Source organism: Ascidiella aspersa, chromosome 6, assembly GCF_963924565.1.
Source record: "Ascidiella aspersa chromosome 6, kaAscAspe10.2, whole genome shotgun sequence".
In the NCBI taxonomy this organism is placed as follows: domain Eukaryota; kingdom Metazoa; phylum Chordata; class Ascidiacea; order Phlebobranchia; family Ascidiidae; genus Ascidiella; species Ascidiella aspersa.
Genome location: NC_139452.1, coordinates 21,294,712 through 21,312,093, shown reverse-complemented (window position 1 = coordinate 21,312,093; position 17,382 = coordinate 21,294,712). Strand labels below are relative to the sequence as shown.

General features: G+C 33.7%; 1 protein-coding gene across 1 annotated transcript in view; it reads right to left on the bottom strand.

Annotated features, from left to right (window-relative positions):
* Nucleotides 1-15,253, bottom strand: part of LOC146140737 (uncharacterized) — a 34,883-nt gene extending 19,630 nt beyond the window's left edge. Inside the window, exons 1-16 of the mRNA XM_083392687.1 lie at nucleotides 15,185-15,253; nucleotides 14,683-14,835; nucleotides 13,667-13,900; nucleotides 13,413-13,587; nucleotides 12,295-12,410; nucleotides 11,789-11,947; nucleotides 10,618-10,858; nucleotides 10,283-10,416; nucleotides 9,774-9,918; nucleotides 3,647-3,654; nucleotides 3,139-3,291; nucleotides 2,698-2,931; nucleotides 2,446-2,626; nucleotides 1,409-1,548; nucleotides 904-1,062; nucleotides 154-394 (exon numbers count right to left, since the gene is read on the bottom strand). Coding sequence (XP_083248813.1) covers nucleotides 154-394; nucleotides 904-1,062; nucleotides 1,409-1,548; nucleotides 2,446-2,626; nucleotides 2,698-2,931; nucleotides 3,139-3,291; nucleotides 3,647-3,654; nucleotides 9,774-9,918; nucleotides 10,283-10,416; nucleotides 10,618-10,858; nucleotides 11,789-11,947; nucleotides 12,295-12,410; nucleotides 13,413-13,587; nucleotides 13,667-13,900; nucleotides 14,683-14,835; nucleotides 15,185-15,253 — 2,542 coding nt within the window. The remainder of the gene's footprint in view (nucleotides 1-153; nucleotides 395-903; nucleotides 1,063-1,408; nucleotides 1,549-2,445; nucleotides 2,627-2,697; nucleotides 2,932-3,138; nucleotides 3,292-3,646; nucleotides 3,655-9,773; nucleotides 9,919-10,282; nucleotides 10,417-10,617; nucleotides 10,859-11,788; nucleotides 11,948-12,294; nucleotides 12,411-13,412; nucleotides 13,588-13,666; nucleotides 13,901-14,682; nucleotides 14,836-15,184) is intronic.
* Nucleotides 15,254-17,382: the final 2,129 nt, after the last annotated feature.

Below are 17,382 nucleotides of genomic sequence, written 5' to 3'. Positions count from 1 at the left end.
ACTGTATGTAGAACTGCAAACAATTTGGCAAGATGTCTCCCATACTATATAAGTGTAAAGAGAGTATTTAGGGAATATCCACTACAGAAATAAACACCACTTAAGGGCAATTAATTTCGACCAACAAAACCGCTTATATCATTGGTTTCTTACTCGTTAATGCATTGGCCCCAGCCGCTATGCAGAAGAAGGCCACAGCGGCAGTCGCATCGCATCCAACATAACCCACCAGAACAAGAAATAATGCGGTCGTTAGAAGAGACAAGGTCTGGTTGATTCTTCTCAACACTCCATTTGATATATTGGTTTTACTTTGGATAAGACTGGTGGTGTACCCGGCGATAACCGTGCATAACCATTTGATAACGTAAGGCAATGCGGAGAGAAGTCCACTCTGGAAAAAAATTGCACTAAATTTAGCCTTAGGCAGCAACTACGTTCAAAGAACGTTATATCTATAGAGTGAAATTTTAATTTTCACATTTTTAAACAATAAAAAGTTTCGCATTTCAAGGGAGAAAGCATGAAAAAGTTTGAGAACTACTGGATTAGCCCAAACACATTCTATGCGTGGGATAATTAACTGCTTTCCGTGTTGTATTACAGGCAGGCACCACCTTAAAATTATATTATTGTCATATTTACAAAAACTTTTGCGTTTCGCATGAATCCTATTTCGCTGAGTAATTTATCTTATCCTGTTGAGGGGATATTTTTGGACAAAGCCGCGGTGCATACCGCAGAACTTTAAAATGAAAAAAAAACTAAAACTAAAAATTGAAATAAAAGTTTTACCAAAACTAAATATTCTTACGTTCCGTCTAATAAAATTTCTATGATGCATTCCAATTATGCCCTAGTTTGTAGATTTTCGCTACATAGATATTTTACACAAAAATTCACCTCAGCTAGATCAAAGTGTAGAACAGTTGCCATGTAAGTTGGCAGCATCGACATCATGGAGTAGTTTCCCCAATGGCTGGCGAACAGAGCCACACAAGTTGCCCAGACAGGAAGAGAAGTTGCCATAGATTTCCACGGCGGAGAAGACCCATCCTTTACCTTTTCAATTATTTTGCAACATATACGCTTTTATTTCTAATTTAACAAAATATGCCATTTATTTTTAATTACAAAGTACTTAACAAACTCGGTCGAAATTTTATACCTAATATTTTTGGCATATGAAACTCATATTTAGTCATTAAATAAATATATTTAATATATATATATATATATTTAATGATGTACATTAAAGTTCGACAAGTCTTATAATGATAAACCTAGACGAAGAATTGTTTTGCGATTTTCGGTAGTAATTACACCTTTAAACAAGGTCTTTGCTGTAATTTGAACCGATTAGTGTAATATTAGATATTTTTAAATATCATTGCGCAATTTGTCTTACTTCTTTGGATTGACTACGGTCTACCCGACCTGTGGCTTGTGTGATAAAATCTTTTTCCTGAATTGAAATTCGTGGGTGATGTTCAGGATAATCGTACACCAGAAAAACCCAAAAAGCGCTTAGTATAACCCCAGCACCACCTGCAGAATTAGGAATATAAGGTTTGCCACGATTTTCAAGCCTAAAATACTTCATTACTCGTGATTTTAGTTAGTAAAATTGTCCAGCATAAAAGAGTTAAAAAAAATATGTCTTATTGCAATCTAACATATTACAGATTTTAGGTTGTATTGGGTTATATTTGGGTCACGACTTATAAGACGTCTGCCATGTTTTGTTTTTTGGAATACTTTTCTGAGGTAATCACGTAAAAGTGTAATTTACATAGCAAATGTATGGTTTTAACTTAAACTTTCCAACTGTAAAAAGCGCTTATGATGTGTTTTAAGGTAAACCACTCGTGTTTCAAACACTGCTCTCTAATAGTTTTAAAATTTTGCACCCCGCCGTTGTGTTTTTTTGCGAATTGGGCTAAAACGTGGCATATGTTTAAAAAAAAACATGTAAAACATCGTTTCATGAGGATGCGACATGTTGTATGACACGAATCGAATTTGTAAGAACCCGAAAAATACATGCGTGAAATTATCACGCCCCTAATTTCAACCATGAAATACGACTAAAGCTGAAAACATCGTCACTCGAACAAACAGAGCCGTTTGTAGCAAGTCCGGACAAATCCAAGTATGGTAAATTTATTCAGGTAGTAATATTGAAGGTAAAATGATACAACCCGGGTGACAAACGTCAATGACAAGACAATCGCATCAGAAATTGAGCTACATACTAAAATAGTCAATATTAAAACCGAAGTATTGCTTCCCTATGGCCAATAGCAGCCGAACATGTGCAGATTTTATGTTTTATTCTGCTACATTGGCCACCCTTAGGGTCCAATATATACATGTTTTACATCTAGTAATATATTTAAATTTTTTCATCTATATTCATTTTTTCAAGTTAAGTTGAAGATTTACGTGGACCTGTTATGTAAAAAACAGCTTCCCATCCAAGGTATTCCGCTATAACTCCAGACACGATAAGATTGAGACAAGTTCCCGCACTTGATCCGGATACCGTGAAAGATATATATTTACTTCGCTCTGAAGGATGACTCCAGACTCCCCAGGAGCCAATAATTGATGGGGAAACAACTCCCTGAAAGAAGCGGGTATTAAAGGATAAATAATACATGTTTTTAACGTTACTATATTAAGGGGTACATTTACCTGTAACAAACCAACAACAACTCTTGTTGCGATAAGAAGTTCGAAGTTGAAGTAGGCAAGAAATGGAGTGCATGCCGTGAGTACAGAAGCAACGAAAGTCATTAAGCTAACAGTGTACTTCATTCCGAACCGTTTTGACAGCCAGGCACCCGGAAGAGTGGAGGCAACATAACCGTAGAAGTAGCAACCCAAAAATAGGCCTTGTTGTGCTGAGTTCCAGTGAAATATGCCGTTCTAAATATCAAATTAAAACATTGTCATGTAAACAATTGCAATTAAATTAAAAACTTTGGCATTCAGAGGGGGAAATTACGGTTAGTTTATTTCTTTCTTTATTTCCATTTGATTTTTGTATTAGTTTTGGTTGTTAGTTTTGTTTTAATTTTTGTACATTTGATTTGCAGTCTTTAGGCGAAATTAATTTATGGTTAACTTACTTACAGAGCTGACTTCCGTACTTGATCCTTCACCTCTATCTGGACATGAACTAGTCGAATTGATGTCATCATTGACTGATGACGAAGCGTTTACCATAGCAACAATGGCGACGCTTACATTGCTCCTGATCACGTATAAATTGACATACCCGCAAAACTGAATAAAAGCCAAAGAGTGACGAGCCTTAATGTAACATCCAGGAGTGGGTTCCTAAAACATTAGACAGGATTCGACGTATATATAATTCTCATCATGCTGTACCCTATGTAAGGTATAAACTAATTGGTAAAATTGTTTTCGATCGTTGCGGTAGATGTAACAATATATAGAACATAATTTTAAATAAACCAAATTAATAAAAAATTAAACAGCTATTACAAATGTTAAAGTTTTTTTAATTAAGTTGACTAAAATGAATAAGAATTGGACATAAAACTAGTTACACATAAAATTTAAAAGGACTGTTTGGTCTACTTTACATTAATCTATTATTAAATATCGTTTGACTTACCTCTTTATCTGATTTTTGAGTACCGGTATGATTATAGTCGACAAAATTGTTTTTTGAATTGTCCAGTTTAGACATATTGTTTTAGAAGAGACCCTCTTTTCACTACAGCGGTAATTCTCTCTTTGTTAATGGCTTTTACGAAACAGTTCATTTTATACTTAAACAAATTACATATGTGTCAACAAATATACAAAATGTATAAATACAAACAATCACATTCGTCTTTGAACTATGCTAGCTTTTATAATCAGATCGAAAAGATGATTTGTAAACCAGCTACATCCACAATACCTATAGTAACAATTAATACTTTTATGCAATGGGAACTTACACGCGACAACTGAATAGAAATTACCTAATTTAAAACTCATTGGCAATTCAGAAATTTGTTTATCTACACGTTGAACTTAATCCATGCACTACTTATAGCACACAAAGGTTGCTAAAAAGACAAAAAAGTTGATTTCATAAATTTTATTTAGCCACAATGTACATTTTAAAAATTATTCCTTTTACGCAATTTAGAACTTATAGGTGACAACTGAATGGTTGCTCCTTCATATAAAGCTCAACCTCTGTACAGCAATTTGTATATCAACATCAACAGGTTAAAATCCATTCCAGTTCTACATTTCATATGTGTTAGCTAACACCGTTCATCTAAGTGGTTAATAAAAGGGCGTTTAGTGATTAACACGTGATAGTACATTCAAGCAAATATTTGCAAGTACTCTCCTTACATCATATTCAACAAAATCGCTGATCGTCTATGACTATTAGAAAATTTCTACATTTTTAAACTATTTCTTTAGAAACAAGAACTATAACGAAGCCTGGCGAATTTTTATAATTTTATTGAAAAATAGAACTGCATTTTAATTATAGATCAGGGCCTTGTATAGATGTTATTATCGGTGAATTTATTTTTAGTTGAACGCTGCACAAAATCTTTCATTGGATACTTCTAGAAGTTTCCGAATTTGTACATGCTGTCAATTGAGTGCTTTATTTATGCAGGGGGGAAAAAATATTGCCCCCTGAGCAAATGTTTACTGATGACGGTGCTCGTTTTTGCCGTTTGTGAAAAAAAACAGTTTCAGCATAGAATATTTAATGAAAATAAACTTTTTATTGCCAAGGAGCATTATTCTATACCACTGTTTTACAACCTTTTTTACACTAGTGCCCCCTTGGGCTCAATATTATTTCACATCGCCCCCCTCATCTTGTTTTACAGTAAAGTATTATGTTAATCGTTGTCTAACATCATATTGTCTTCACTTTCGGTTCGATAAGCTGTCAGTGTAATAAAGCTACTTTTAGGAAACGCGTTAACCTTAATAGATATAGTGTAGTGTTTGTTAATCTTTTTAAGTCCGGGCGCGCCTGGCGAGCAAAGCGGGCGCGATTTTTGGGGGTATACCGGCATTTCTGTTAAATTTCCTGCTAGTTTTTGCATTGTCAAAAAATGTTAAAAATATATGTGTAATATTTTTAATACGTTTTCCGTTTTTCCGTGACGCACTTGGTAGCTTTCCACGGCGCAACGGTAAAGAAGCGCTGGTCTAGTTCAGAAATAGCTTCAAAATCTGTAAACAAACCGGACGTAGAAAGATCATTCGCGCGAAACGCGAAAATTTTTCTACCGTACTAAAGGTAAAATAGTCAAAAAGTATTTGAAATGAACTCATGTCTAGTTGTCAAAGGGGCGCGGCTGGCCGAATCCGGCGGCGACCCCTGCTTTAAATATACAAACATTTTGCCGCGTATAAAACGGTGAAACGCAACAACATCCAACAACTTAACATAAGAAAGCCAATTATTACGTAACAATGATCGAGAAACTACTACAAGTTAGCAGTACAGAAGTTGCCATGAGGCTAAAAGTTACCTACAATGCTGTTTATTACTTTTTATGTGAACCTTTTACAAAATTTTGCCATCAGTACTTTCATGTAACGCCCCCTTATGTGCGTTCAGCGCCCCCCAAATTAGAAAAAGACCCAAAACGCCCCCTTGTAAGTCGCCAACGCCCACAAGGGGGCGGTACCGCCCACGTTGGGAACCTCTGTTCTATACTATACAAAACGTAAACTATTGCTTTACATTGTCTCAAGTTTAAAGTGTCTTAAGAAACAACATTAGGTATACGGATGATGGTGCAGCAAACTATTGTGTTTTGATTAAATATTAAACACGTCTTCGCCAAACTGAACATATCTGTCCATATATTTTCATATTCCCGATTGTTGAAATACCAATTTAAATATGAAAATAGCTATAGGCTACTAAAGAATTGAAGGTATTCTATTTGTTAGAACGAATACATGTTTTTCCAAATGCGTTATAACAAAACAAATAATAATGTTTTCTTTTTTAAAAAATGGAAAATTTAATTCCCCTGAATAAAACGTTTCCAAATATTTAAAATTGTTTTAATTAATAAAAACTGGAGAGGCAAACACGACTTCAACTGTAGTTTTTTGAACCGGTTTTTGACTAATTTTACCCGAACGGTTAGCGAACCTTAAACGTTGTTCAGAATTTTTAATTTTTTATTGGCCATTAGTTTATGAATGTTTAATTCGAAGTACACTGTAGTCACTGTATATAACGTACAATGGTTTACCGTACTCAAAAAAACGTGAAGCGAGAAATATATCAATGACAGATAATCTTACCGCATACGCTATACAAAGTAAACACACAATAAGACCTACAAGGCAGCTAAAAGCAGAATAATCTATAATAGCATAGCATTAAGAACATCGACAAAATAAAGCCAAATACATATAGTAACACCCCCTTTGAAATGTTAAGGTGACTGAGAGACTCTGCTCACAAACTCTGTCGAAAATTGACAATAAGTGTGGGATGAACGTTAAACTATATTCAAAAAGTCCTCAAAAAGTAAATAAAACTACTTTAAAGCTGTTGGTATTACTTTATTCTCCATTGTGGAATTCGCAAAGTGTTCTTACGGTTCGCATGCGGCCTTTATGTTGATACTTTTGTGGCTATAAAAGTAGCGGTGGCTGCTTACAAATATTTTCGATGAGTACAGTTTATGGGACCGAGGGTATGTTTCATTATTTACCACTGTGTTCTAAAGATAGCTGGAACTTATTTATAATGATTTTAGCACCAGAAATCCTTCCTTTGAAACTTTTCCTTTAAAAAAATTACAGATAATCTAAAAATACGTGTTTTATATTTGTCTAAGCCAGGGGTCGGCAACCTTTTCCAAGTCCACACATCGTCATCCATATTACTAATGAAGAGTGTAATAAAACTACTTTGAGGAAACGCAATAAAATTAGTTAATCTAGTTGAGTGTTTGTCAACCTTTTAAAGTTCGGGCACACCTGGCGAGCGAAGCGAGCGCGATTTTATTTCGGCATGACGCCATTTTTTGAAAGTTTGCATTAGCCTACATTGCCGACAATAAAAAATAATAAAAAAATATATGTCCACTATTTGTGAATACGTTTTCCGTTTATCCGCGGCGCACTTGGCAACCTTCCACGGCACAACGGTAAAGAAGCGCAGATCTATATTTCAAAAGACAACGTCAAAACGTAAACAAACCGAATGGAAATCGATCATTCGCGCGAAGCGTGAAAATTTTTCGCACTTACGTAGTTAAAATAGTTAAAAAGTATTTGAAATGGAATCGTGCCTAGTTTGTCAAAGAGGCGTCGGGCCGGATGAATTTCATCGGCGGGCCGTAGGTTGCCGACCCCTGGTCTAAACCTTCTTTTAGCCACCTAGTTTTTAAAATTATTCATGCAGAACGAAAAACGCATTTTCTGTATAATTCATATTTCGATTTTTTCAAATACCTTAATTGAAGATAAATTTATATTTATTTTACAAAACAAACAAAGCTTTTTAGTATTTGGTTTTTAATTGAAAATATAAAAAAATAATATCCATTTTTTTCACTTTTTTGGTCCACTTTTGTATCTTTAAATTGAAACACATCAAAACAAGTAATAAATGTGTTTCTAGATTAATTGGTTTTAATGTTTGCATTTATAATTTTTTTTCGCAAAGATAAACCAAACCACAGCAAAAACAAAAAAACTCAAAATAAAGTCAACATTGTAAAAAGGAATACAGTTTTACCCCATAACATTTATAATAGCAGGACATAGTTTAATATACGTAGTTGGCCGATTTTATGTCAACTTATGTAAAGTGATTAATAATAAAAATAAAACATGACCATTTTTTTTAATTAAATTTTGCTTTTGTTTATTGAGTTTGTGTTTTTGGCTGTCTGTGAGACACGTTCCAGGTACTCTAAATGTTTCGCAAAATGTATTAAAAGGTTACCCTAAAAACAATTTATGCTTCGGCCAATTAACTACTCTGACATCATGTTTATATTTAAAGGCCTAATAAGCCCGTTAATTTGCACAAATATTACCCTTTTAGCACTTGACCTATTTTCTCACAGAATCTTCATCTTTCATATATTAACTGTTACTACCAGGCATAATGCTACTCAAAGAAGCTCCCCTGGTAATTGTAATGGTCATCCAACGTTTTAGGGTTTGCTGTTCTGGATTTTGTGCTATAACGGACGATCCCTAAAAGCCATAGGTTGTCCACTGCTGCTTCAGGGCCTACATTGCCACATTCGCAGCAACAACCTAGATGAGGTTACCAATCTATGTGTGCTGGTCATATTTTCTAATCAAGGTTTAAAGAAGTGTTTATAACAAATTTTTTGGGGACTGTAATCGGCCAGACTATAAAACATTAAAAAAGGATAAAAACATTACTTGCACTCCCCTGAAAACGTTTAAATAAAAAGAACATTTTAATTTTTTCTTTTAATTTTTTCTCATATATTGAGTAATAAAAATAATTTTTAAAGAAATTTTTTTTGAATAGAAATATAGGTTGTATAATAAAAGCTATTTTAATTCTGTTCCGCTTGAATGATTTCGTGAACTACGCTGCAAACAATTATAATAAGCGACAAATATCAAAAAACTTAAAAGGTGTCTGCCTTGGTGTTTGTTTACAACTTATTTCAACTTGATACGATGTAGCATCACAGAGACAAAGCAAGAACCAAACTTTTTTATAGTTTCGCATTAATGAGCACAAATATGACCATACCAAATAAGCCATACCTCCGTGCAGAAATGAATATTTGCATAGAATAAATACGTCATTTTTGCAAGAAAGAATTCCTCTTGTAATTTTATTGACAATTTTTAGAATCTAAAACCATGGGTCACATAGCCTGGTAAATTGACATGGAATCACCCTATATAGGAGATGATTCCACAAAGCTACGTTACAATGTGACCACGCATATTTTTTGAAACGCGACGGTACAAAATTACACCTAAACATTAAGGCATAAAGAAAATTACAAATAAACAATACAGTTCGAATATTTTGTTAAAGTTTTAGAGTTTAGAATAAAAAAATGTTTATCGATATTCGCAAAGCAAAAAAGTATCTTAAAATAATTTAAATGGCCAAAGTTTTAATTTCAAGGGGGTGACGAAACGCATGTTGATTTTATGACAAGAGATTTTATATCCACCGCTGATTATAGAAACATATAATGGTGTGCAACTGTTCATTATGTGACTGGAAATTGTATTAAAGTGATCGATGTAATGACTAAAACGAAACACATGTAAACTTGTCTTTGCTAATATGAAAAACTATAAGATTGTAAGCACAAGATGAACACTCTCAGATAAAACAATAGTTCCATCACAAATCTGTAGATACTTCTTCAAATGCCCGATTGTCAAATTCTACATAAAATATGAATGAAGTTATTTTTAAATAAAAAAAATGTTTTGTTGAATAGTTTTTGTTTAACTTTTATATATATATATATATATATATATATATATATATATATATATATAAACAGGTTAGTTATACAACAAATAACCTCGTTAACATATCTTATACATAACTCTATAAGCAACCTAAATGATAGTTTCTTTACTTTGCGCACATTAATTGTTCTTGTTTCAATTAGAAATATTTACGAATATTGTACGACAATTACTTACTTTGTCTTGCATATAGTAACAGAAACCGGAATGTTTACGGAATGCCTGTAAAAGATCGAAAATGGACAAACCTTGTTTTGGGAGATCCCCGTTGTTCGATCTGATCTTGGCCCATTCTTGCTCTTTACCAGATGCAAAAATAAGGTAAAACAGGGCTCCAAACACACCAATGCCGGCAGACATCCAGAATACTTTTTGCCACTGTTCGATGGAGTTCTAAAGACGATTGCGTTAATATGTTTCGACTTACTGAATGTCAGTAAATTATTTTAAGAATGTGATAAAAACCCGAACTCTGGCTATACTCGTTAAAATGAAAATAATCTGACATATAGGTACCGGTAGTCATTAATGTCAAAGTCAAAGCACCAAATTCCTGTAAGCTTATTGAAACATATCATCAGGCTTTTTTGCGTGGTTTTAGTTCAGCCATACAACTGTTGGGTAACCTGTTTGCCTATAATCAAAAGGACCAATAAATCAGTTTCAGCATTTGCCGTTTAGCGACGATCAAAATGGCTTTAACGATATTTTGTATAGATATCGGTTTCTGTTGACTAACAAATCTCGATTAACTTACACTGTCAAGAAGGATAATTCCAATTACTTGTGGCGCGAGAAATCCCGTAATATTTCCGATTGTGTTGCAAATACCAAACACTATTCCACCGTAACGAGGAGCTATATCCACCGTATTGGCCACACATCCGGGTGCTAAACACATGAAATGAAATGAAGGGTTTAGCTAAATATGCCTTAAGCCTTAATAGTTTAATGTATGCAGAACTACAAATCCAGTCTTTAAAATACTTGTTCCTCTATATTGGTGTAAAGAGAGTTTTTAGGGAATATCCAATACATAAATAAACACCACTTGAGGGCAATTCATTTCCCTTTAAATCATTGGTTTCTTACTCGTTAATGCATTGGCCCCAGCCGCTATGCAGAAGAAGGCCACAGCGGCAGTTGCATCGCATCCAACGTAACCCACCAGAATAAGAAATAATGCGGTCGTTAGAAGAGACAAGGTCTGGTTGATTCTTCTCAACACTCCATTTGATATGTCGGTTTTGGTTTGGATAAGGCTTGTGATGTACCCGGCGATAACCGTGCATATCCATTTGATGACGTAAGGTAATGCGGAGAGAAATCCACTCTGCGAGAAAATTATACTAAATTCAACACAAGGCATAGCAATTACGTTCACAGAAACCCTATTTTGATCTAAATGTTAGAGTATTTAGTGTACAGTGAAATTTTATTTTTGGCATTTTTAAACAATGAAAGTTTGCGCCATTATTTCGGACAGCATAACATTTTGAAGGAAGTATGAAATAGTGTGATAACCACTGGTTTAGGCCAAACATATCATAAATGCGTGGTATAATTATACCTGCTTTCCGCAGGCACCACCTAAAATTATATTATTGTCATATTTAACAAGCTTTTGCCTTTTGCGTGAATCCTATTTCGCCAAGTTATGTATCTTATCCTGTTTGAGGGAATATTTTCGGGCCAAAGCCGCCGTGCACCCCGCGGCACTCTTAAATGAAAGTTTTAAACACTTTACATATACAATATGTTCGTCAGTTAATACTGCACATTTGTGTGGCGATTAGTAGTAATCTACAAGGTCTTGCAAGATTGGTAAGTGATCTATACAACATGTCTTCAAATTAAAACTTTACAAAGATAAATACTTTGTATACCGAACTTCGCGCGAACTTTTTACTTGGTTTCCGTCAGCCTTATTTGAGACTTTTGATTAAAGAGAATCTATGATGATATTCCATAACGCATTTATTACCGGTTTTTGGGCATCGAAATTCGTATTTTGTATGCAGCGAAATATATAAAGAGGTGTTGATCAGTTGTTGTTTTGATTGTTTGAAGTCCAAATTTTTACGCTCCATGCGATAAAGTTTTTATATTTTAGCATGAAACATTTATTTGACTGCTAACGATACACAATTAGAGGTAACGTGGATCAAACCATTAATTATGTCGATACATTCCAATATTGTCCAGGTTTGTAGATGTATATAAATTACAGTACACTAAATAGATATTTTATACAACAATTAACCTCAGCTAGATCAAAGTGTAGTACAGTTGCCATGTAAGTTGGCAGCATCGACATCATAGAATAATTTCCCCAATTGCTGGCGAACAAAGCCACACAAGTTGCCCAGACAGGGAGAGAAGTTGCCAAAGATTTCCACAGCGGAGAAGAATCTTCCTTCACCTTTTAATATTTTACGTTAACATATACGCTTTTATTCTAATTTAACAAAATATACTATTTGTTTTTGATTACAAGTGCCTATCAAACACAATTGAAATTTAATTTTGGTTTCGGACCTCACATTGTTGGAATAAAAAAACAATGTAAGTCATCAATTAATGTATATTAAAAATGCCTGAGTCTTATAATGATAAACCTAAACAAAGATATGTTTTGCGATTTTCGGTAGTAATTCGGTCTACATCTTTAAATATGATCTTTGGTGTAAGTTTAATCGACTAGTAAAATAATAAATATTTTAAAATATCATTGCGCAGTCTTACATCTTTGGCTTGATTACGGCCTACCCGACCTGTGGCCTGAGTGATAAAATCTTTTTCCTGAATTGATATTCTTGGGTGATGTTCAGGGTAATCGTACACAAGAAAAACCCAAAATGCGCTAAATATAACTCCAGCACCACCTGCAGTACAATTAATATGAGGTTAGGCGAAACGTTTTATTGAAAATTAACTATGTTTAAGCAAAACTCCATTCGATTCGAGACGATTTTCAAGCTTTAAAATACTTTAGCACTCGATTTTGGTTGGTAAGATTTTTTAGCTTTGCCTTGAAGAACTTTTATTTTGTTTAGTAAACGTCAACCTGAAATGCTCCGAAAAGCTTTAAAATATGTTTTATTTCGGGTTTACAAATTACACACCTTAAATTGTCGCATATGACGTTCTCCATGTTTTGTTTTTTGCAATACTTTTAATTTATAATCACGTAAAATTGTAATTTACATAGCGAATTTATGGCTTTAACTTGAACTTTTCAAATGTAAAAGTGGCCAAGTGATATTTTATTTAAGCAAATCCACTCCTGGTAAAATCACCACACTAATAGTTGTTGAATTTTGAACCCCACCGTTGATATTTTGGGTGAATAGGGTTCAGCAATGTAGCATACAGTATGTATAAGAAAAGCAATGTTGAACATCGTTTTATCCGGATGTAACATGTTAAACGACAAAAATCGAATTTGTAAGATACGAAAAAAACATGCGTGAAAATACCACGACTCTAATCTCAATCATGAAATACCGCTACATGGCTTAAATTGAAAACCTCGTCACTCAAACAAAGGGAGACGTTTGTAGCACTACCGGGTAAATCCAAGTATGGTAACGCTTTTCATGTTTTAATATTGAAACTAAAATGATACAACCCGGGTGATAAATGGCCTTGATCAGACACTCGCATCAGAATTTGAGCTACCTATCCTAAAATAGCCGATATCAAAACCGAACGACGTATTGCTCCCTTATGGGCAATCGCAGAAGAACATGTGAAGATTTTATGTTTGATTCTGCTACCTTGACCCTGCTAAGGGTCCAATATATTTATGTTCTACATCTAGTAATATGTTTATCTTTTTACATATATATTTATTTATCAAAGTTAAGTTAAAGCTTTACATGGACCTGTTATGTAAAAAACAGCTTCCCATCCAAGGTATTCCGCTATAACTCCGGACACGATAAGATTTAGACAAGTTCCCGCACTTGATCCCGATACCGCGAAAGATATAAATTTACTTCGCTCTGACGGATGACCCCAGACTCCCCATGAGCCAATAATTGATGGGGAAACAACTCCCTAAAATAAGCGGTTATTAAAGGGCAAAATACTTTTTAAGATCCGTTTTAAACGTTATTACATGGTAGAGTATATTTACCTGTAACAAACCAATAACGACTCTTGTTGCGATAAGAAGTTCGAAGTTGAAGTAGGCAAGAAACGGGGTGCATGCCGTGAGTACAGAAGCAACGAAAGTCATTAAGCTGACAGTATACTTCATGCCGAACCTTTTGGACAGCCAGGCGCCCGGAAAACTAGAGGCAACATAACCGTAGAAGTAGCAACCCAAAAATAGTCCTTGTTGTGCTGAGTTCCAATGAAATATGCCGTTCTAAACATCAATTTAAAACATTGCTATGTAAACAAGTGGATTTATGTTGTGGACAAATTTGGTATTTACAGGCTCAAATTACGGTTATTTTTATTTCTTGGGAACAAGTTGTCTGAAATATAATTGTTTTTTGTATTAGTTTTGAGTAATATATTTGTTTTTTGTATTAGTTTTAATCTCCACGGTGTTCTATATTTTACTACGTCGTTTTTGTTGCTGAAGTAAAAGCAACACACGAATTAGTCATTTAGGTAACAAACAGTTTAATTGATTTCAGCTGTACGATCCCCTAAAAGGGGAAAGCTATTTTAGTTCTTTGAAGCATAATGGTTGGAGGTTGTAGTAAGACGTAATAAGAATACAAAGCCCATACAGAAGTAGGTATCATTTTGGACGTTTCGAATAATCGAAACGTCCAAAATGATACCTACTTCTGTATGGGCTTTGATATTCTTATTACGTTTATATTTTAGTTCTGTCCTATAATTTTTAAGTATTACAATTGAATATTTTTTTAAAGAAACAAATATTAAGCACGAAGAACATAGTTTGAGTATTTTTCCCGAAAACAAAGGATGTTATTTCTGCCAAACCATTAATTTTCTCGTTTGGAAATAATTTGTACATGTAGATGTATGTTGAGCACCCATTGCACTATTCCTAAATCACAATAAAAACTTGTGTTTGCGGATCATGTGTTTTTGGTTCTTAGTGTTGTTGGAAGTTTTGTATATTTGATTTGTAGTCTTTAGGCGAATTAAATTGATGGTTGACTTACTTACAGAGCTGACTTCCGGACTTGATCCTCCACCTCTATCTGGACATGAACTAGTAGAGTTGACGTCATTAATGACTGATGACGTAGCGTTTACCATAGCAACAATGGCGATGCTTACATTGCTTCTGATCACTAATAAATTGACAAACCCGCAAAACTGGATAAAAGCCAAAGAGTGGCGAGCCTTAATGTAACATCCAGGAGTGGGTTTCTAAAACATTAGACAGGATTTGACGTATATAGATTTCTGATCATGCTGTATGTAAGGTATTAATTAACTAATTGTGTTAAACTTACTGTTGAATAACTGCAAGCAAAACCACATTTATTGATTTCGATCGTTGTGATGAATATAACAACATATGAAAAAAAACTTTGAATAAAACCACATCAATTGAAAATTAAACATCTATTACAAACGTCATTTTTTGTGATTAAATTGACATAAAACGAGGGCTGTTTAGTCTACTTTACATTTATTGAATATTTAATATCGTTTGACTAACCTCTTTATCCGATTTTTGATTTTGATTATAGTCGACAAAATCTTTTTCTGAATCTTCCAGTTTAGACATATTGTTTTAGAAGAGGTCCTACTTTCACTACAGCGGCAATATTATGCTTGTTAATAACTTTTACGAAACAATTCATTTTATACTTAAAAAATGTACATGTGTCAAAAAACACTTCGTATGGTAATTTCATTTACACATTCGTATGGTAATTTCATTTATAATCAGATCGAAAAGTTGATTTGTAAACCAATCACAACCATTTATCCACACCACCTAACAACAATTATTACTTTTATGCACTGGAAAAAAAAAACTTACAATGCGACAACTGAATTTTAATCACCTTATTTTAAAATCTCTATACAGCAATTTGTATATCAACACTTTAAACCGAGGCTAACCATGCACTGAAACTAACACATAAGGTTACTGGAAGAAACGAAAAAATTGATTTTATAAATCTATTTATTCAATATTTACCTTGTAAGAATTGTTCCTTTAATGCAGTGAAGAACTTATATGCTACAACTGAATTACCCCCTCATTATGCTTCTGTACATCAGCATCAACATTTTAAACCAAGCCATTGCTAATAGCACGTAAAGGTTGCTGGAAAACCTTTCTGAGTTCTACATTCGTATATGTTAGCTAGCATCGTTAATATAAGTTGTCGATTTAAGCTCGAAGGTCGTTTAGGACTGAACACACGTGATTTAACATTCAAAGCAAATATTTGCAACTACTCGGCCTACATCATGTTCAACAAAATCGCTGATCTTCAATAAACCATTCCGTTGTTTTCACTAAATTTATTAAAAAATTATTTATTTAATTGTTAAACTATACTACAAATTTTATTTAATTATGGCTGTTTTGGAAACATTAATTTTTTCATAAAAAATTTAAACAGTCAAATAAAAATCAACATGCCGTTTAAAATAATCAGTATAGCAACTAGCTGATCACTGTTACACAACTCTAAACCAATTCATCTAAACGATAATAATTTTTCTCATTGATTTTATTTTTATGGAACGCTGCACAAACCTTGAATAATTTCCGAGTTCCACAACAATGAATAGTTTCCGAGTTAGTGCATGCTTTCAACTCAGTGCTTTGATTTATGAAGGGGTAAAACATTATTGACCCATGAGCAAATGTTTACTGAGATGATGGTGCTCTTTTAAACGTTTGTGTTTAAAAAACAGTTTCAGGATAGAATGTTAATGGAAAATAAACATTTTCTTTGTTAAAGAGCATTGATGCCTGTGTCCGCAATAATGTACCCGACAAATATTTCTCTAAAAAACGTTCACTTAATAGATTAAAGTTTACCAAAATAAGAAAGAGAAGTTTTTTAATATTAATATTTTGTTGAATCGTAGGATAGGTGCGAAAACTGCAAAGTGCATCCAAAATATATCGTGTCTAACGCATGACAATGACAACTTTTTTATTTCAAATGAGATAAAAAATCGTGCTGTTATATTTGTTCAATTTTAAAGCACAAACCTTAAATTAAAATATATTCTATAGTACAAAACGGAAACTATGGCTTTACTTTATCTGTAGGTTACAGTGGCTTAAACATTCACGTTTGGTACGGTACATAGATTGTGTTGCAGCAAATTGTGTTTTCCTGAAATATTAGAGCCACATAAACACGTCTTCGCCAAACTGGAATACATTACAAATCTGTCAATACATCTTCAAATGCCTGATTGTCGAATTCTCCAGTCAAATACGAAAATTTCTGTACTAAAAATTGAAGTTATTCTATTTGACAGAACGAATACATGTTTTTCCAAATGTGTTATAAAAAAAAATAATGTTTACTTGCAAAATGTATATCCCCTGGTTAAATCGTTCCCAAATATTTAACATTGTTGTAATTGATAAAAAACAGGTAGGCGAACACGAGTCAAACAGGAATTTTATGAAGCGATTTTTGGCAAATTTACCCAAACGGTAACCGAACCTGAAACATTTTTTAGAAGTTGGAGTTGAACCGGAACAGAATCAAACATTTAGGAGTCACTTAAGCTGTTCACTACAGTTTGACGTCTTATATTCGCTTTTCTTTTATTTTAAATTGCCTTTTGCCAGTCGATCAATGTATAATTCGAAGTAAACTTTATATAACGTACGGTACAGTGTTCACTCAAACGGCCAAACGTGAAGCGATAAAT